We start from the raw sequence: 19646 nt of genomic DNA on the forward strand, positions 1-19646 counted from the left end.
AGGGGACCTCATCATCCGACGTCTATAATACCACGTGATTCCTGTAATACGTAACAAGAACTGAGAAAACTGATGGAAATTTTAAAAACACGTCGTTCGAAGAATCACACGATCCATCACGTAAACTGGAAAAACTTCAATGCATGGTTTAAAACTTTGCATTTGAGTGCATCTATCTCTCAAAAAATATCGACTGAATAAGTGAACACGTTTTAGTTTAAGCTATCGCTTCTTTAAGCTGATTGATTTCAGCTGATCACAAATTCTATTATTCGATATCACTTTTATTTTGAAAATATTAAAACGGAAACGATTGTGTTAGTTACGTCTGACTTGACTAAATGGCCCGACGGCGAGCATATCCAGTATATGCGAGCTTCATGGCGTCGACTGCCCCCAAGCGGTCAGAGTGTGTGCCTACAGTTATACTTGAACATGATTTTTCGTTTTATATATTCTTAGACTCGTAAAAAATTAAAAAAAAAAAATAATAATAAAAAAATTATTCTTGGGCGCATGACAAATCCTGTTAAATTACTTAAACATAAAATTAAATACTTTTTTGGGGATCTAAAGGGACCCCTATCCATGTGCTAGTTACTGTTCTTGTTTTATTCTTTTTTTTATTCTTCTTGTCGTTATTTTTCAGTAAAATATAAAACTTCTAAATGGGCCATGATAAGTGATATATTATAAACATGAACACCAACAGCATGCAAACTGTTGTAAATTTGCAATATTACCTCCTAGTACTTCTTCTGTGGTTTGATATTTGGTATGTTTAATAAACATTGTTGCTTATCATTTGATAGAAAAACAAAATTTTTATTGTTATATTGTTGGAAAAGTTGCCCTAAGTATTCTGAGGATGAGGAAAACAATGGTTTAAGTCATCATACACTTAAAACGTCCAACATTTAATCAATTCAATTGGCTTGATTTGAAAATACTCTCTCTCTCTCTGATGTTTCACAAGATTTTCAGATGGAAAAACTTAAATGAAAATCGACTAGTACACTAATTTTCTTCTGACACTGCTGAAAAGTCATTTATACACAATGTTCCAGGTAGTTAGGATCTTTTGGTGTTGACTGAGTGAAAAAGAAGTTTCAAACACACTTGTAGACATCTTTTTTTTATTTGAAGAGGCTGCAATCTCCATCAGAAAAAAAAACGTTTCTGCATTTTTCTTTTACACAAGACTCATTTATACATAAATAATCATCCTTGTTCTGTATTTGTTAATGATGGACAAACTCTAACAACTACAGTCCTCCCTTGTCAAATGCACTGTTATCATGTGGACAGGAACTCAATATGAGCCCATAATATATCCCCAAACAGTCTTCATATATAGCATATCAGCATTTCAACAACTGTCATTTTCAGATGAGAAGGGTGTTTGTAAAATCTTTTTTTCTTAAATAAAAAAAAACCATATAGTCTGTTATCATAAAGGCAGAACATTAGAGTTATGGGATCTCCTCAGTTTCCAGTTTCAGTTAGGAGAAGTGGATCCCTGCAGAGTTGAATGCATGAAGCAGCCTGTGAACAGAGAGAACACATATTGCTACAGAGTCGAAACAGAAATGAGTCTTACCACATGTATTTATTAAAACACTGGTTAAGAGAAAAAAACGTAGCAGAGTCATCTTACACCATGAAGTCATCGATGTCCATAGACCTGGCTCTCTTCTCACTGAACTCAGCTTCTTGTAAAACACTCTCTATCTTCTTGTTGATGTTAAAGTCTGCTGGCACTTCCTGATAAGATGGAGCACAAAAATCTAAGAATCAGACTGATTTCAAAACAAGCAGCATTATGGCAACACTGAGGGTCAGACAAATATTCAAACACGACTCACCACATTGTGAACAGAGCAGTGAATTCTGTAGTTCTTCTCCAGCAGCTGTTCTACTGCAGTGGATCTGGAAAGTTTAGATTAAACGTGATTACTTTTTTGGGATAGAGAACAGCCTTAAGTCAGGATGGCAGTGGTCAAAGCACAGACAGGTACTCACTTGAAGGCTGCACTCAGAGTTTTGTTTTTCCTTACAAAAGCTATTCTGACCAAACCGTCCCACTCCTTTCACAAGAGAAAAGAAAACACAAAGTTAAATATCCATCATCTACAATTTATAAACTCTTAATGTGGTCAAACCTCACCTGAAAGTTCACTGGGGGAGGAGGATTCTTTGGTTCTATCCTGACCACACTGGACTCCACTTTCGGTGGGGGGCGGAAGTTATTTTTTCCAACCTGATCAAGAGGGAAACATCAACATTAACAAACGGCTGTCGCAACACGGAACAACATGATGCTGTAGTATCGAAACAGCCACTGGCAGCCAAATATCAGAGTGTACACTGACCTTCATAAGGTGGTCAACTCGGGCTAGTAGTTGTGTGTTGATGGAAAGCCTGCAGTACAGCTTGTCTCCAGGCTTGGCAACAAGACGCATGGCAAACTCTCTCTGGAACATTAACACAGCACACCTGACAGGAAGTACAGAAAAGAGGGGTTCAACAAGAGCTGTTTGTGGAAAAAAGACCAGATAAAAACTCTGAGCTGGATTTTACCTGAAGAAAGGTCGATGTAGCAGAAGCTTGAAGACAAATGGGGAAGAAATCTGTGCAGAAAAATATGCCATAAATGAAATGAACAGAATAAAATTGACCGTGTGCTGTGCAGAAGAAACATGTCTTTACCTGATACGGAAGATTAGCCACACAGGCATCAAAGAATGGCAGATCTGTTTTAAGAACATCTCCAACTAATATTTGAAGTTTGGTCTGCATGGGTCTGTGGAAAATAAAGGTTTCTTTTAAAACATCACAACCAAACTCATATTTGCAGTCTAGATAGATACTTTACATTAACGTGGTGGAAGAGCTCTCCTCACTTACGTGCACTGCACTCGTTTCTGAAGCTCAGCTACTAATCTGCCATCCAGCTCACACGCCACCACCTGAAAAAAAGAGCACGTTCATTTAGTGATGACTTTCTAATGCTGGCAATCTATCATTTCAGCTCTAGTGAGGCTGGAGCAAAAGTTCACAGAGGTCAGGCTGAATATAAGTGGGATAAAGACAGAAAAGGTTGTTAAACTACCTGTTGGTTTCCCATGCCAGGCTTTATGTAAGTGGGATCAAGTTTATGGGTTTCTGCTACAAACTAGAGACATTAATAAGCAGCAGTTTTATATTAGAAGAAAAGACAGTTCAGGGGACTGACCCTGGAAAAAGTCAGAAGCATTATGATAAAAGTAACCTCTCTTGTTCAAACAGCAAACCAACTCATTCTGGCAATTTTCAAATGCAACTCAAAAATAACTTGCCAAAGAAAATGGTTCAGCGTAGCTCATCTTCACATCACTTATTATACAGTTCATAATAATTCTGTAGTTTTTGTAGATTTAAACCCTTCATTATTTCTTGGACAACATAAGATGTCACTATGATAAAATTTGTAAGTGTTTGACTGCACACATGTTGCAGGCTCCACCTAATTACTTTAAATTCTCATATCTTACTTTTTTGGCCTTTTCCAGTAGTTTTACTGTCATGTTACCAGTACCAGGTCCAACCTCCAGAACCACATCTGTTGGCCTCAGAGCAGCCTGAAAAAACAGCCGCACACAAGATTTAAGAGCATTGTTTATACTGTGTGATTACTGACAACACAAGTTTAGTTTTCTGCAATTGTACAGTAGATGAGCATACCTTCTCAATGATAGCATTGACCACCAATGGATTCTTCAGGATATGCTGGCCAATACCAGTATTAAACATAATCCCTGCAACAGATTTGATATGGACACTTTTTACAGAGAAAAAAAATTAAATAGTATAACACGTCACGCAGACTGTATAAGATGTCCATGACGTCACTCCCAGTGTCTGAAAGTTTTAAAGCAAGCCTCAGGAGCACGGTTTACAACTGTTTCTCAATTTATGGTTTCAATGCAATACTGTCCAATATGCTAAATTACTGTTATTTCTTTTAAGTAAATTTTATTGCAATACAAGTTATCTTTAAGGCAAAAATGAAACTTGGTTGGAGCTTTACATAATCAGCTCTGAAGTGACTCGTCACGGACATAGACTGACCAATAAGAAACAACAAACATATCATTTCGTTTCTGAAAAAACTACAAAATAAGGATATGGCATTCATGGGCAAGCCACGGTACATTTAATAACGTGTTTAGTTTGGCGACACTTACGAGACCAACACAATACGTTCATAAGAAACGTAAACAAACCCAACATGCTAAACAAAATCCTTATCAATAGCTACTGTTGTAACTACAGTTAAACTTGGACAAGCTTACGAGTTTTTTCGCAATATAATCGAAACTTGTGAGTCTTAAGTCCAGAAGTCCTGCGGCTGACAGTGATGTTTGCTAACATGCTAACGCTAACGCTTAGAAACATACCTTGGTTTTTGACCTCCTGGTGCTGCCTGCTCTTCTTTTCCGCCCTTACCTTCGGCATTTTGTTTCTTTTTCTGATAAACAAACGGCCACTAATCAAAATCAAAAGTAAATTTTCAAAAAGTAATCTCTGTACGGCATACACACGTGTAAACCACTCTTTCTTCTTCACCAACAGGATGTGTATCAAGTGTTAAATGAGTCGTTTCGCGTGTCGCCCCCTGGCGGACATAGGCAGTTTTTCTTTGTGCAAATCAATTAGAAAAGTATGAAGGTTTTTTGGTGATTTTTATTAAATAATACAAAAGAGAAATGATTAAACAGAAAATAAATGTAGCACTTTTAGTCTGAAACAGGAAATTCCTCCAGTGACATGGCAATGTCTCGAAGTTTAGGATCGTCCATCCAGTTGACTTTACAGGCCATGAGGATCCCCTAAGAAAAGACAAGCACATCAGAAAACTGGCTGCAACTTAAATGGATTGTATGATGTTAATTATTCTTCTTTGAATTACCCTGAGGACATGCTGTGTCATGATGGTCATCTTTTTATATTTCTCTAGGTTCTCCTGGCCTTTCTCCAGCGCAGCTTTGTTCTTCTCTGTGTCTGGGTGCTGTTTTTTTGACATCAAATCTTCCATCTCTTTCATTTTCTCATGAGTGAGCCGCTTCATCTCTACACAAACAATAATGTATATTGATTCAAACATTAAAAAAGAGGGAAACTTTATCACACTTTTTTTTCTTTCAAATTACTGTATACCAAGCCGTTTCTTCTGTATTTCTGTGATGTCATCTTGAAGAGCTTTTGACTCCTGGTAACAAAAAAAGTCTGATAAAAGATACTTTCATTTTATGTTGTACTGTGTTTAAGTTTGCTTTCATGTTCTCTTTTTTAATGCACAGTAGTTTGTGTTTGTGTTTTATTCAATGAAATAAAAATTTAGACAAACACTGAGTATACATGTGATAGATAATGACAATGCTTACCTGCTGGAGTTGTTTTATGCGTGAACAAAGAGCCATGCAGCGATCACTCACAGCTTTTAAGGCACTGAGAAAATCACAAATGAGTGACACAGTTAACAAACATGGTAAAGTCATTTATTTATGCCAGTGATCTAAATCTTACGTGTGTTGGCTTACTCTGCCTCGGAGTCATTCTGTCTCAGTTTTTCTCCAATTGTGTGCCACATCTGCATTCTGCAAAACCCCGGTAAAAAACATTATTTGACAACTTAATCAAGCTCACTGTCTTCTTTATTACCTGTTCTTTTCAGTAACAACGTAACTGAGGATCCAGCATATTTCCCATAGATAGGGCAAGGTTTACCAGGGTATGGTTTACCTGTGCAAGGCCAACATGCTGTTAAAATGAGTAGTCTTGACTCTTTCCAGTTCACTGACATAATCTGGCCTGCAAAATTTAATAAAAAACACAAATCATTGGTAAGCATTTTTTCGTGGCTGAAATCTTAGACCAAATCAACAGAATGATTTCAGATACTCACAAGTCTCTCTCAGCTTCGGATGTGCTGCACGATCTTTTGTTTTTTTCTGTCATGAGACACATTATGTTATTGACTGTTGTCATTAAACTCAATCAAAATCATATTGTTACACACCTGCATTGATCTGTACCGCCATCTCAAAGCACTGATTGGACATTTGTTGTTTTATCCTGAGAATAAAGTCACATATTAACAGTATAAGGTTTATAATCATTGCATCAGGTAAAAGGGATGTAAAGGACATGCACAGCAGCACTGAGACACTGTTATTTGAATAGCTACAGCAGTACTAAGGCAAGTTTAAAGGAAGAACCTCAGCATGTCTGCAGGTGAGGTATCCTTTCGTCCATTGTTCTCAGGGGAAGAAGCTCCACTCAGTGCCCCAGACTCCACCATAGGATTGAGGTTTCCCACAGGGTCAGGCGGATCCATCACCAACAGAGAAAATAATTTCTGCAGTGACAAATAAATATAAGCATGTGAGGGCATACGTGGAGTTGCTTCTATCTACAAGGATTGTCAAGAGTTAAATGAAGGAGTCGTACAAAAAATGAACCACTTTGTGTTTATGGCATCGATGATTAACTTCCACGTTAAAGTTCTGGGACATGCTTCAAGGGTCAACACTTACAACCAACACAAAGAATAAGTTTTTAAAAATCCCTACCTTTTTCTGAAGGAGGTTCAAGTTAAAGAAAAACCTAAAACAGATAAAGAAAGCGCTGTCTGCGGAAGTCTCTGCAGCTGTTAAGACTTCACAGGAATAAATCTGTCTGTCTGTGACGCCGTCTGGGTGGTGGAAATATTCACTGCGTGTCAACTTTTACCATAACTTAAAATATTATTTCAATGACTGGCTGATGTTAAGTTTCGCTGTATTGTTAATGTTCAATGTCAGTCAGTCTGTAACTTTGTTTACAACAGTTGACGATACGAAAGCCCGCCAGGAAGTGACGTCAGTACGCTGACCGGTTGGTTGAGCCAACAAATGGAACAGCGCCCTCTTAAGACCTGACGTCGACGAAAATGTCAATAATAGTTTCGAGGGCTTTATTTTCTGCATATTTTTCGCCGTGTTGGACAATTATTACCTAAGCCAGATGCGCCAAGGAGTTCAAGATTAGTCTGTTTACCGGTTTAGAGGTCGTTCAAAGGTAGATGTCATGAACTGTATATGAGGCAGTGTCAATGTCCAGGCTTATGTAACGTTTTATCAACTACGGACCATTTTCAGATTGTAGCCACACACAAGTTATCGTGGCATCTGTTAAGACGTTGAGCGCAATGGAGAGCAAGAAGAGAAGGGTAGGAGAAACAGAAACATCAACGTTTACATTTTGCACTATCTGTAGAACACCTTTTGAGTTAATCATACTTTTGTATTTTTACAACTGAGCACATGCTTTGAACCATCTGACCCTTATGCATTCTTAAACCTTCTGTCTTCACGATTAGGGTATCCTGGAGCGCCTTAATGCTGGGGAGATTGTTGTAGGTGATGGAGGCTATGTGCTGCAGCTAGAGCGGCGTGGTTATGTGAAGGCTGGGCACTGGACACCTGAGGCTGCTGTAGAACATCCTGAAGCAGGTGAGACACTACTGATTCATATGGCATGGGCCTGTTCTTATGGGACAATCATACCACTGATCATATCTCTTTGTGTTTTCATGCAGTGCGGCAGCTTGCAAGAGAGTTCTTGAGAGCAGGAGCCAATGTGATTCAGACGTTCACCTTCTACTGCAGTGAGGATAAGCTGGAGATCAGTGGCAATGTCACCAGCATCACTGTTCGTAAGAACTAGACAAACTTACAGATAACCTCAAGCTGTTTGCTCTTTATGCATTATATTCTTACATCAGTATAAATCTGTCTTGTCTGATTCAGGGGGCTCAGATCAATGAAGCAGCCTGTGACCTGGCCAGGGAGGTGGCAGATGAAGGTGGTGCATTGGTTGCTGGGTGTGTTTCTAAGACTCCTTGTTATGTGAAGGGTCACAATGAAACAGAAGTCAAAGCTATATTTAAGAAACAGATGGATGATTTCCTCAAGAAGGACATTGACTTCTTTATAGTAGAGGTAAGGCACTTCACAAAATGCATATTTTTCAACCAGTTTCACACCAAGTTGAGGTTTAATGATTCGCCACACAATTCCTGTTTAGTTTGTCGACCACGTGGAAGAGGCAGTGTGGGCAGTAGAGGTGATGAAGACCAGCGGCAAACCAGTGTGTGCAACGCTGTGCATCTCCCCTCACGGTGACATGGCTGGAATCCCACCTGGAGAGTGTGCTGTCCAGCTGGTCAAAGCTGGTACACTAAGTTTCTTTGATTAAAAAAAAGTCTGGGGTCATCTAGTGTCCTCACAATCTGAGAGGGGATTTTTATGTTTATGTTTGCAGGAGCCGACATTGTTGGTATAAACTGTCACTTGGACCCACTGACGTGTGTTCGTACTGTGAAGATGATGAAAAAAGGATTAGACAAGGCTGGTCTGAAAGCTCATCTCATGGTGCAGCCTCTCGGATGTCACACACCTGAGTGCAACTTTGGTGGATACACCAGCTTACCTGAGTACCCCTTTGGTCTGAATTTATTTCTGTACACATTTTGAATTCAATTACAATTTTACAATTCAAATTTATTTTATTTTATTGTTTTCTTTCTGATAAAATACATACAAACTCTATATGCTCAACAGTATCCCTATAACCCAATACTTGTCTGACTCTCACTCCAGCTTTGGAGACCAGGGCATTGACTCGCTGGGATGTCCATAAGTATGCCAGAGAGGCTTATAATGCAGGAATTCGCTACATTGGTGGCTGCTGTGGATTTGAGGCATACCACATCAGAGCTATAGCTGAGGAGCTGGCTGCAGAGCGAGGATTCCTCCCACCAGCTTCAGAGAAACATGGACTCTGGGGAGCTGGTCTGGAGTTGCACACTAAACCCTGGGTCAGAGCCAGGTAAGATTGAGAAGAAACAAAGCACCTCCCAAAAACAAAGTGTCATTTAATATTCAAAAAAGACCAGTCAGTAGGTTTGTGATTAAAATGAGAAAGGAGATTGTATTATGAGTGTTTGTGTTCAGTACAGTTCTTGCTGATGGCTAACCAATATACCTCCTCTTATCTCCAGATCTCGAAGAGAGTACTGGGAAAATCTTCTGCCTGCTTCTGGACGTCCTAAATGTCCGTCTATGTCCACTCCAGCTGCTGATTATGAGAAAGATATGGAGTCCTGACATGTTTCAATCATCACCCATCGTGTTGACCATACAGCTCTATGTGCTATTTTGAAGGATGACCCAGTCATGAACATTAATAACTTGGTTTCTGTAAACAATGTTTTAACACTTGCCCTTCTATTTTCCATTACTTTGTGCATCCCAAAAGCATTTTAATTTTTAACACCAATTTTAGAATTAGTAGATTATTTTGTTTGATGTGCTGCTTAATATTTTAATAAAGGACAATCTTTGAAAGTAATATTTTCTTTCCATTTTTTTATTATTTTTATTTCAATATATGTGTTTCCGACTTAACAAAGCATTTGAAGTGAACTGTATGAGCCAAGTTTGGTGAATGGTTGCAACATTTGGGAAGGGAAAGTATATTTTGTAACGTTCTTTTGCAGTGGTATTGGTGGTATATCTACCGACGTTTTAGAGCAGTGGTTCTCAAGCTTTTTTCAGTAATGTACCCCCTATGATACTTTTTTTTTTCTGCCAAGTACCTCCTGATAAGCGCAAAGCAGTTTTGGTTGGGGAAAAAAAGCGTAAAACACAGCACTGTACTATTTGTGTCTATTGAATATAGTACTCACTTTATGAACTTTAACTTATCTTGTATTCAAACACTGATTAGATAAATTGGGTTTAAGAAAATTAGCTTGGTTGCAATTTTCTGAATATGTATTTTTCAAACTTGGGTACCCTCTGGAGAGCCCTCGCATACCCCCAGGGGTACACATACCCCCATTTGAGAACCACTGTTTTAGAGTAAAGTGGGATCTGGGGGGTGGTTCCTTTAAATCGGGAGCGTCACCCTATAGTGCGTAAAGGCCTCCAGCCTGATGAGCCCCCACAGCTTCAGATCTATGTTGTGACCGTCATCGTGGTTCTCACCTGGGAATCCTCTCTGTACAGACATATTGTTTGTGCATGTTATATCAAACTTTTTCATTTTCCTGCCACCAGGAACATTGTGTACAATGGAAAGCAAAAGGAAGGTAAGTCCTAGAAACAATTTCAAGTTTTTCTGAACCTGTTAAAACTTGATGGGAGAGGCTGAGTGTTATCTCTCGATTACTTTTACGAAGGGAACGAGTGAACTAATCAAATACCAGATAAGTTACAACCTTTAAGACACTTCAACGAACGCCCTTCCCATGAACTTTTAATGAGATGCAAAACTTTAGCATGAAGTGCTAAAGAGACGCCTACACTTTAACCTGAGAATATTGACCTCACAGTTGCAGGTTTTTTTAATGATATCAACGAATACACTTATGAAATACACATTTTAATTTGTGGGGAACATAAACTTTGCTGAAATTCATAAAAAAGAGATGAGCAAGTCAAGTGTTGTCACATCTATTTAGAACACTTTGTCAGAGGAGAAGTTAGATGTGAGAAAGAAGATGTTTACATGTTGGCTTACTGACTGCTGATGCATTTCAAAACTTGTAAAATAACTACTCTGAGAATTGTAGTCAAATAAGAAAGCACTGTAAGTTACTCACACCATTTTCAGAACACTTTGTCAGCCCCCCACAGCACATTGTGACATAACTCCATACCTGGGATTCCTCTGCTCTGCTTTTTATCCAGGACCCCGGGGGAACAAACTGTATGAAACCACCTCACTGTAAAAGCATGCTTCTCACAAGAGTGATAACCGACCATCTGTGTGTTTCTGTCTGATGTTTGTCCACACACTCAGGGTATTTTAGAGCGCTTGGATGCCGGGGAGGTGGTCATTGGTGATGGAGGTTATGTGCTGCAGCTAGAGCGGCGTGGTTATGTGAAGGCTGGACACTGGACACCTGAGGCTGCTGTTGAACATCCTGAAGCAGGTGAGAAGCAGCCAGGAGCCAAAAAATAACCCAAACAAGGCCCCAGCTGAGGGTGTCCATGTTGTTCAAAACACCTGTGTGTTGGTCAGATTTTATGGTAAATATAAACCTACCAAAATATGTATCATGTAAGTCAACACTTAACATCAAAGCTCCGAAAAGAAGCTGTAGACAGAGGATCTCTGAGAGCTGCATAATTATCAAATGATTATCAAAACTATAACTTTCAGGCCCAGTAGGTAATAATTTCCCCTCCCCCTCATCACTGATCAAAAAGACACAGTCCTCTACTCTTTCACTCAGGTTTTATCTTTCAGGAATTATAGCAGTCAATCAAGCCACTTCTCCCTCCCTCACAGTGCGGCAGCTGCACAGAGAGTTCCTGAGAGCAGGAGCTGACGTGATGCAAACGTTCACTTTCTACTGCAGCGAGGATAAGCTGGAGATCAGTGGAAATGTCACCACCATCACTGTAAGTACAAAAATGTGATGGCCAAACTTGAAAATTTAATAGTACAATTCACGTTGTTTGCCAGAGGAGATTTTCTTCCTGCTCTCATCTGACCCAGGGGGCTCAGATCAATTCTGCAGCCTGCGACCTGGCCAGAGAGGTGGCAGATGAAGGTGGTGCTCTGGTCGCTGGAGGTGTGTCTCGGACTCCATGCTACATCAAAAGTCACAGCGAGAATGAGGTCAAGGCAATTTTTAAGAAGCAGTTGGACGACTTCTCAAAGAAGGACATTGATTTCTACATGGTGGAGGTATGATCTCTTAATTTCTTGCTTGCAGTCGTGAGAACTTAATCAAACCAGTCATTAGATAATGGAAATATTGCTTCATGCCACATCCTTGTTTTTTTTCCTAAACATCTCAGGGATTGGCTTCCAATAAACTTTGATGATTGCATCATGAGTGACCTGCTCACAGCAGTGTTCAAGTGCAAAGTTAGAAAAAGTGAACACACTGTGGCAATTAAATCATTTACGTTAGAAATATTTTATAATTATTTGTAACATGCATGTTCTTTTGCAGTTCTTTGACCATGTTGAAGAGGCAGTGTGGGCAGTAGAGGTGATGAAGACCAGTGGGAAACCAGTGGGTGCAACTCTGTGCATCTCCCCTCAGGGTGACATGGCTGGAGTCCCACCTGGAGATTGTGCGGTCCAGCTGGTCAAAGCTGGTACACTGAGCTTCTGAGAATTTAAATTTGAAACAAGATGTTAAAGCTACAATCTAAAGGTCTTTTTATGTTTATCTTTGCAGGAGCCGACATAGTTGGAATAAACTGCCACTTGGACCCTCTGACGTGTGTTCGTACTGTGAAGTTGATGAAAAAAGGATTAGACAAGGCTGGTCTGAAAGCTCATCTCATGGTGCAGCCTCTCGGATGTCACACACCTGAGTGCAACCATACTGGATACCCAAGCCTACCTGAGTTCCCCTTTGGTCAGTATTTTTTCCTTTTTAGCAATTTATAATAAAAGCACAATGAGTTATTAATGACGTTACCCTTTTCTAAATCTATTCTCTAGATTAAAAAAAAAACAGCTAACAAATTTCCTAAATTTTTTTTTTTCAGCTTTGGAGACCAGGGCATTGACTCGCTGGGATGTCCATAAGTACGCCAGAGAGGCTTATAATGCAGGAATTCGCTACATTGGTGGCTGCTGTGGATTTGAGGCATACCACATCAGAGCTATAGCTGAGGAGCTGGCTGCAGAGCGAGGATTCCTCCCACCAGCTTCAGAGAAACATGGACTCTGGGGAGCTGGTCTAGAGATGCACACTAAACCCTGGGTCAGAGCCAGGTAAGACTGAGCAGATGACCAGGAAAGTTTCGGGGCAATGTGTTCTTGCTAACTTACTGACCTTAATTTGCTTCAGGGCGCGACGAGAGTACTGGGAAAATCTTTTGCCTGCCTCTGGACGTCCTAAATGCCCATCTATGGCAACACCAGCAGATGAATAAGTGAGATGATTATCAATGACCTGAATGACACTAACATCCGTCTTTATTGTCCAATACTCTATGTAGTATTTGCTACGAAGCTGAATTTCTTGTATTGGAGCCTGGAGTCTGATATGACGGTACCTACAAGCCTGTTCTGTCATTGAAATTAATAAAAAAAAAGAAATTTGTTCAAGATTGGCATTACTTCTTACTTTACATCAATATTCTTATACATATACCAAGTTTTTGGTGAATTCAAGAAAAGAGCCCTATTTTTTTTACCCTTGTTCCTCCGTTTTTCACACTTTTGCTTGACTCAAAGCCTGTCCAGTCGACACAATCACGACAAACCTCCTGTGGACTGTTCTTGCCAACACTTCACATTGAAGTAACACACATCACCAACTTCTCTTTGTCACCTGGTATTTTCCTCACGCTATTTAAAGCAGGCTCAGGTCACCCCACTTCTCAGAAACCTCCCTCAACCCAGCTCAGATAGACAACTACAGCCTGGCTTCACGTGTGCGCTTTCTGTCAGAAATTCCGAGTGCACAGTTTTCATCATCTACTGCGACTTCTTACAGTCAGAACTCTGTGCGTGCACATTCAAACCTCTGCAGGTCATCTTTAAGCAGCATGTCTGGTCCTCAACTACCCCAGGAAGAGCTTGTGAGTATGCAGTCCCTATCTCTCTCACTGGTTTCCAGCTATAGCTCTCTCAAAATTGAACCCCCTACTTTTGCTTACATAACTGACACTACTCTCATCAAATCAAGGGCCAAAGTCGATAGTCAGACTCTTGTCCTCTATTGTCCTCAGGTGGTGGAATGAATTACTGAGCCCATTAAAGCTGCAGAGTCCCTTTCTGCCAATAAGAAAACACTAAATACCAGCCCAAAGAATACCTATGCACTTAAGCTGGACTCTTCTCCTCTGTATTCTCCAGTGGTTAACCAACAGGTTAACCAGCCACAGCCCCTTTCTACCAAGACTTCAAATGGACTCCACAACTGGTCATTTGCTGTTAAAGGTGACGGAAATGTGAGTGACACTGATGGTGACTGAGATGTTTGAAAATGGCTTTGAAGTGTTTCTATAGTTCCTGTAAGTGATGAAGACATCCATGATGATGACAGCTGACTTTAAAAAAAAAAAAAAAAAAGGATCTCAACACCCTGTGGTCTGCATCCAGCAGTACCAACATGCTTCAATATGGTCTATAAGAACAAGTACTTGTTTCACAACATATCCTTGTTAAAAACACAATATGTTCCTGTAAATATTTGTCAATGTTCAATAATGCATTGATGCAAAGTCTTCAAAAGGAAAGTGTATTTAGCAATGTTTCTGAAAAAATCAATCCACCAGCCAGGTCTGCTCTCAACCTGGAAACCAGGTACTCTCTGTCTCTGGAGTTTCCTGCTTCACTTCAGGAGGTAGTAGCACATTGGAATGTTTTCTGGTTGTAATATCGTGCAGGATGACAGGTCAAATAAAGACGAGTTTGACAATAGTTGGTCTGAAGGCTACTGAATCGAAATACATTTTTCCATCTCCTTGGACCCATGGTGTTTGGTGTTTATTTTTATTTTTACAGAAGCAGATGTAACAAGAGGGGGTCTATGGGTCCTTACTGAGAAAATTTTGAGTATTTAACACTCAATTCAAGTCATTGTGGTGAATACGGAACAGTCTGTGGGGTAAATCTAATTGTGTACAGAGAAAACATATTCTGATACATACTATAAGAGATTGAACTCCAAGATTCAAGATTTGACATTTTATTTAGGTCGTTTCAAAACAAGTCTCATGTAAATCAAATACAAGAATTGATTTATTGATTTAAATTAAAGTAAAAAGAAGACCTTCTAAAAAACTTAACCAATAAGCATTGGCAATCAACATATAAAATGAGTGTTATTCACAAATAGAGCTCTTCATCATGTAATGTGAGAGGGCCTGAGAGTTCCGACTTAAACGTTTCCACTGAAAGAGATTGTACTACGTTTTACTCTTACTCCACAGCGGCATCAGGTGGCTTGAATTAATTTTTACCAACTGACATTGACAGGTGGAGTGAAAAGGTGCCAGCTTTGGGCGGATCGTGTAAAGGGGGAGTGTCTCTGTTGGACCGCGTGTCCCAAGCAAAGACCCCACAGCCCACTGGACCTGCAGCTGCAGATCTACGTTGACGCGGTAACAGTCACAAGGTGTCGCACCTGCGGACCCTCTGTGCAGAATTTATAAAGCTAATATTTTACGTTTTCATTGAATTGGTAAGCTAACCGGACGTGGTCTACAATGGAGAACAGGAGGAGGGTAGGTCAAGAGGGCATTATTTTCTCTGCACTTGTTGAAACTTAATGGGAGTCTAGTGTGTCCTGCAGGTTTTTGAAGTGAACAAACAGAATATAAAAGAAATTTAAAACCTTTGTCACTTTACATTGCAATGTCGTGCAAAATTTTAGTATGAAACGCTGAAGAGAGTAATAAAATTACAGAAATAGTTTTTTCATTGATATGTTTAGATGAAAAAAATAAATGGTTGAAATTAAAACCGAGGAGGAAAATTTTATAAATGGGAGATTGGCAGGCCAAATGTTGTCACAAATGATCTAACTAGAAGGGTTTTCCTTTGGCTAAGAAGAAGAAAGAACCCATTAGATGTTTACAAGCTGGTTTACTTATAAGAGATGCATTATATCTTAAACATTAACTATTCAGAGTACTGAGGCCTTATTTACAATCAGTTTGAGACAATCTAAACATTTCCAGGAGACCTGATCAGTGTTGATTTGTCTTCCTATTACTTTCAAAGATAAGGACACATGGAACCAACCATCTGTGTGTTTCTGACTGCTGTGTGTTTACACTCAGGGTATTTTGGAGCGCCTGAATGCTGGAGAGGTGATCGTGGGTGATGGAGGTTATGTAATGCAGCTAGAGCGGCGTGGTTATGTGAAGGGTGGACACTGGACACCTGAGGCTGCTGTTGAACACCCTGAAGCAGGTAAAAATCCCTCAAAAATTACGTAAGCCTGTTGAGGATTTCATATTAACCTCTTGATACTGGGTGAATTAGTTTTATGTGGGCCTGGCATGGTGGGTATTCTTTGCCCCTTTTAACATAGAACTGTATGTGACGTCTGCATTGTTCAAGATCTGTAGTTTTAAAATACGCCACTTCTCCCTCCCTCACAGTGCGGCAGCTGCACAAAGAGTTCCTGAGAGCAGGAGCAAACGTGATGCAAACATTCACCTTTTATTGTAGTGAGGATAAGCTGGAGATCAGTGGCAATGTCACCAGCATCACTGTAAGTGCAGAAATGTGATGGCCAAACTAGAAAATTTAATTGTACAATTCACGTTGTTTGCCAAGGGACATTTACATTCTGCTCTCATCTGATCCAGGGGGCTCAGATCAACGATGCAGCCTGTGACCTGGCCAGAGAGGTGGCAGATGAAGGTGGTGCTCTGGTCGCTGGAGGTGTGTCTCAGACTCCATGCTACATCAAAAGTCACAGCGAGAATGAGGTCAAGGCAATTTTTAAGAAGCAGTTGGACGACTTCTCAAAGAAGGACATTGATTTCTACATGGTGGAGGTATGATCTCTTAATTACTTGCCTGCAGTCATGAAAATTTGATCTCAATCGTGATTAAATAAAAGAAATAATAATGTTTCATGCAATATCCTTGTTTGCCTAAACATGTCAGGGTCAAGCTTCAAGTAAACTGATGACAACATCATGTTCTACATGTACAACAGCAACTTAAGATCCAAAGTTTGAGACTGAGAGTTTAAGCACAAATGCTATGCTAATTTTTATTAAGAATAAGTCTTTTCTCTGCAGTATTTCGAGAATGTTGAAGAGGCAGTGTGGGCAGTAGAGGTGATGAAGACCAGTGGGAAACCAGTGGGTGCAACTCTGTGCATCTCCCCTCAGGGAGACATGAATGGAGTCCCCCCTGGAGAGTGTGCAGTCCAGCTGGTCAAAGCTGGTACACTGAGCTTCTTTGGTTTAAAAAAGTCTGGGGTCATCTTGTGTCCTCCCAATCTGAAAGGGTCTCTTTATGTTTATCTTTGCAGGAGCTGACATTGTTGGAATAAACTGCCACCTGGACCCTCTGACGTGTGTTCGTACTGTGAAGTTGATGAAAGAAGGATTAAAAAAAGCTGGTCTGAAAGCTCATCTCATGGTGCAGCCTCTGGGCTTTCACACTCCTGAGTGTAACCACACTGGATACCTGAGCCTACCTGAGTTCCCCTTTGGTCAGTATTTTTTTTTCTTACAGGATAAAATCCATACTTTGGTAAATGAAAATAAATAAATAAATAAATAAGTAAGTAAATAAAATGTGTTAAACTGCTTTGTATCATTTTTCACTCAGAAGTGCAAAAAACAAACAAACCCAAACCCCCGTATATGACTATTTTACCTCATTTCAGCTCTTGAGACCAGATCACTTACTCGCTGGGACATCCATAGGTACGCCAGAGAGGCTTATAATGCAGGGATTCGCTACATTGGTGGCTGCTGTGGATTTGAGCCATACCATATCAGAGCTATAGCTGAGGAGCTGGCTGCAGAGCGAGGATTCCTCCCACCAGCTTCAGAGAAACATGGACTCTGGTGGTCTGCTCTAGAGATGCACACTAAACCCTGGGTCAGAGCCAGGTAAGACTGAGAAGAAACAAAGGGACCCACATTAATTTGACAGCCTTTGGTTTGGTTTGTCGCAATCATAAACTTTAACACTGACAAGTTTTTAGGGAAATGTGTGTTTCTGCTCACTTACTGACCCTTATTTGTTTCAGGGCGCGACGAGAGTACTGGGAAAATCTTTTGCCTGCTTCTGGACGTCCTAAGTGCCCATCTATGGCAACACCAGCAGATGAATAAATGAGAAGATTATTAATTAACAGACCAATGCTGATTTTATACTGTATGATAGTTTTACAACCTAGCTAAGTTTCTCATTGGATGTTTGATTTGACAACACCCTCAAATTTGTATTATAACTGCTACTGAAATTTACTGAAAATTAAAAAATGATGTTAAAACACTTAATTTGGCCTTTCTTTACACCAGTATCTAGTGTTTCAAAAAAATTCTGGGCCCCTGAAGAGAAAATTGGCTTTCTTGAGTCCTTTAGTGAGGAAGGACCACTCAGGGAAAATGTTTTTCCGTGATGTGATCATCTGCCCTTTGAACTACTGTGATAAATATTGATGCTGGTGCATGTTTTCATCAGTGATGTGCAGAGTACATATGTAGATATGTAGATATGTTTGACTGGATGACTTAAAATATCACATTTTCACTTCACCTCACTCATGACTCAACACTTCTGTTATCATTATCAGTGTGTCACTTATTAACATGAATCGGAGTAAAAGTCGGGTTAAGTGAGGAGAAAGGTTGAGGCCATACAAGGCAATAAAAATTACAAAAGGGATTGTTACGTAAAAAATATACTTTTGATTTTGCTTTGGCATAAAGTAGCCCATATAGATGGTTGTTTACAACTCAGTATTCACTTTCCCTCAGTCTTCATGGTAAGCCAAGGGCCAATAGCCAGGGAGTCCCAACAATTCAAAAGACTTTGATCATCGGATTCAGAAACCAGATTTCTGATTGTTATGATATGGAACCAGTTAAATATCTGTGATGATAAGAAATATGAGTGTGAGAAGTTTCCCCTCCCCATGTACTACACTGCCCCATTATCTGTCTAATTATGATATCTACCATTTTCTCTTGTATACTGAACTTAAAATTGACTTCATTAACATCCTTCCTTTTACAAATGAAGTTAAAACTATTGGATGGTTAAGAAATTTGCACATGTACATTTTTTTTCATAAATATGGCTAATGCCCTTAAGATCTCAGCCAGGGGTTTTTGTGGTTTAGTTTCAGAGTCATGACTTCCATATGGAGGAGGCTGGGGTTTGATGAAGTTCGTTGAGGAATAAAACTTTATATTATCACAGTGGTACCAACTAAGTTTTTTCAGTACTGCTTTTTGAGGATATGCTGGCTTATTTGGTGATCTACCAATATTCTTCATGAGTTTATCAGCCTTTGAATAAGCCCACAGAAATGGGCAATTCACTTGATTGTAGGTCACCTCTTTTAACATGCAGCATCTTAACTTTTGTTATGAAATTTGCCTTTCATACCATTGGGTATTATTTTTGAAAATCACCAGGTTCCACCGAGATTTGAACTCGGATCACTGGATTCAAAGTCCAGAGTGCTAACCATTACACCATGGAACCGCACATTTGTTATGAACTGTAGGTATTTTTCTCAACTTTTCGTGGTATGGCAAACATGCAGCATTTCAGTTTTCATTCATTTTATTTTAAAAAATGTACACCAGTCATTCATGAAATAATGTAAGGGTTTTTTTGTAGATATATGCACATGGTTTGAAGAGGTCCCTTATTTCCCTTTATTTATTTATGTATTTATTTATTTATTTATTTATTTATTTATTTATTTATTTATGTATTCGTTTGTTTATTTGCATACTAGTATACCCACTACCGCAGCCAATCCGCAAACCATCCCACTCTGCTCAATCTGAAACGTCAGCGCGTCCCTACGTGCCCGACTCAAAATGAGATTCTGACGTTGCCTTTAGGTCATGCTCGGAACTTTTGAA

General features: G+C 39.7%; 5 protein-coding genes and 1 non-coding gene across 6 annotated transcripts; 3 read left to right on the forward strand and 3 right to left on the reverse strand.

Annotated features, from left to right (window-relative positions):
• Positions 1-1146: 1146 nt before the first annotated feature.
• On the reverse strand, positions 1147-4658 carry dimt1l (DIM1 dimethyladenosine transferase 1-like (S. cerevisiae)). The gene is made up of 12 exons (XM_074670666.1): positions 4440-4658; positions 3724-3797; positions 3534-3620; positions 2908-2969; positions 2710-2803; positions 2581-2630; positions 2373-2496; positions 2168-2260; positions 2023-2087; positions 1866-1929; positions 1658-1764; positions 1147-1545 (listed from the first exon to the last, which is right to left on the reverse strand). The coding sequence occupies exons 1-12, from the start codon at positions 4495-4497 to the stop codon at positions 1503-1505; spliced, it is 921 nt and encodes a 306-aa protein (XP_074526767.1). The 5' UTR covers positions 4498-4658; the 3' UTR covers positions 1147-1502.
• A 64-nt stretch (positions 4659-4722) lies between these two features.
• On the reverse strand, positions 4723-6905 carry cenph (centromere protein H). The gene is made up of 10 exons (XM_074670667.1): positions 6615-6905; positions 6261-6400; positions 6062-6117; positions 5948-5993; positions 5785-5853; positions 5583-5639; positions 5427-5490; positions 5200-5251; positions 4952-5112; positions 4723-4871 (listed from the first exon to the last, which is right to left on the reverse strand). Exons 2-10 carry the CDS (start codon positions 6377-6379, stop codon positions 4779-4781), a joined length of 717 nt encoding a protein of 238 aa, XP_074526768.1. The 5' UTR covers positions 6380-6400; positions 6615-6905; the 3' UTR covers positions 4723-4778.
• Positions 6906-6938: 33 nt separating this feature from the next.
• On the forward strand, positions 6939-9424 carry LOC141790648 (betaine--homocysteine S-methyltransferase 1-like). The gene is made up of 9 exons (XM_074670664.1): positions 6939-7101; positions 7182-7252; positions 7403-7535; positions 7622-7734; positions 7833-8024; positions 8110-8257; positions 8347-8529; positions 8685-8913; positions 9086-9424. The coding sequence occupies exons 2-9, from the start codon at positions 7232-7234 to the stop codon at positions 9189-9191; spliced, it is 1125 nt and encodes a 374-aa protein (XP_074526765.1). The 5' UTR covers positions 6939-7101; positions 7182-7231; the 3' UTR covers positions 9192-9424.
• Positions 9425-10011: 587 nt separating this feature from the next.
• Positions 10012-13143, forward strand: LOC141790579 (betaine--homocysteine S-methyltransferase 1-like). Its single transcript, XM_074670559.1, has 8 exons — positions 10012-10177; positions 10891-11023; positions 11383-11495; positions 11593-11784; positions 12056-12203; positions 12287-12469; positions 12603-12831; positions 12908-13143. Exons 1-8 carry the CDS (start codon positions 10160-10162, stop codon positions 12990-12992), a joined length of 1101 nt encoding a protein of 366 aa, XP_074526660.1. The 5' UTR covers positions 10012-10159; the 3' UTR covers positions 12993-13143.
• Positions 13144-15178: 2035 nt separating this feature from the next.
• Positions 15179-17901, forward strand: LOC141790741 (betaine--homocysteine S-methyltransferase 1-like). Its single transcript, XM_074670810.1, has 8 exons — positions 15179-15293; positions 15852-15984; positions 16176-16288; positions 16386-16577; positions 16827-16974; positions 17063-17245; positions 17423-17651; positions 17792-17901. The coding sequence occupies exons 1-8, from the start codon at positions 15276-15278 to the stop codon at positions 17874-17876; spliced, it is 1101 nt and encodes a 366-aa protein (XP_074526911.1). The 5' UTR covers positions 15179-15275; the 3' UTR covers positions 17877-17901.
• Positions 17902-19185: 1284 nt separating this feature from the next.
• On the reverse strand, positions 19186-19257 carry trnaq-uug (transfer RNA glutamine (anticodon UUG)). The gene has a single exon. It is a non-coding gene; the product is annotated as a tRNA-Gln (tRNA).
• Positions 19258-19646: the final 389 nt, after the last annotated feature.

This window comes from Halichoeres trimaculatus, unplaced genomic scaffold (genome assembly GCF_033239565.1).
Source record: "Halichoeres trimaculatus isolate MK-OKI-2021-1 unplaced genomic scaffold, fHalTri1.1 fHalTri1_scaffold_5, whole genome shotgun sequence".
In the NCBI taxonomy this organism is placed as follows: Eukaryota; Metazoa; Chordata; class Actinopteri; order Labriformes; family Labridae; genus Halichoeres; species Halichoeres trimaculatus.

What these genes read in the sequence shown, in the direction of transcription:
- dimt1l (XM_074670666.1), bottom strand. Translation starts at nt 4,497, where the DNA reads ATGCCGAAGGTAAGGGCGGAAAAGAAGAGCAGGCAGCACCAGGAGGTC. An exon ending in CCAGGAGGTCAAAAACCAAG is followed by an intron (nt 3,798 to 4,439) that starts GTATGTTTCTAA and finishes AATCTGTTGCAG; the next exon opens with GGATTATGTTTAATACTGGT. An exon ending in TACTGGAAAAGGCCAAAAAA is followed by an intron (nt 2,970 to 3,533) that starts GTAAGATATGAG and finishes TCTTTTTTTCAG; the next exon opens with GTGGTGGCGTGTGAGCTGGA.
- cenph (XM_074670667.1), bottom strand. Translation starts at nt 6,379, where the DNA reads ATGGATCCGCCTGACCCTGTGGGAAACCTCAATCCTATGGTGGAGTCT. An exon ending in TCCGAAGCTGAGAGAGACTT is followed by an intron (nt 5,854 to 5,947) that starts GTGAGTATCTGA and finishes TAAATTTTGCAG; the next exon opens with GCCAGATTATGTCAGTGAAC. An exon ending in AATACAGAAGAAACGGCTTG is followed by an intron (nt 5,113 to 5,199) that starts GTATACAGTAAT and finishes TTGTTTGTGTAG; the next exon opens with AGATGAAGCGGCTCACTCAT.
- LOC141790648 (XM_074670664.1), top strand. Translation starts at nt 7,232, where the DNA reads ATGGAGAGCAAGAAGAGAAGG. An exon ending in GCAATGTCACCAGCATCACT is followed by an intron (nt 7,735 to 7,832) that starts GTTCGTAAGAAC and finishes TGTCTGATTCAG; the next exon opens with GGGGCTCAGATCAATGAAGC. An exon ending in CTTACCTGAGTACCCCTTTG is followed by an intron (nt 8,530 to 8,684) that starts GTCTGAATTTAT and finishes CTCTCACTCCAG; the next exon opens with CTTTGGAGACCAGGGCATTG.
- LOC141790579 (XM_074670559.1), top strand. An exon ending in CCTACCTGAGTTCCCCTTTG is followed by an intron (nt 12,470 to 12,602) that starts GTCAGTATTTTT and finishes TTTTTTTTTCAG; the next exon opens with CTTTGGAGACCAGGGCATTG. An exon ending in AAACCCTGGGTCAGAGCCAG is followed by an intron (nt 12,832 to 12,907) that starts GTAAGACTGAGC and finishes AATTTGCTTCAG; the next exon opens with GGCGCGACGAGAGTACTGGG.
- LOC141790741 (XM_074670810.1), top strand. An exon ending in TGTTGAACACCCTGAAGCAG is followed by an intron (nt 15,985 to 16,175) that starts GTAAAAATCCCT and finishes CCTCCCTCACAG; the next exon opens with TGCGGCAGCTGCACAAAGAG. An exon ending in TTGATTTCTACATGGTGGAG is followed by an intron (nt 16,578 to 16,826) that starts GTATGATCTCTT and finishes TTTTCTCTGCAG; the next exon opens with TATTTCGAGAATGTTGAAGA.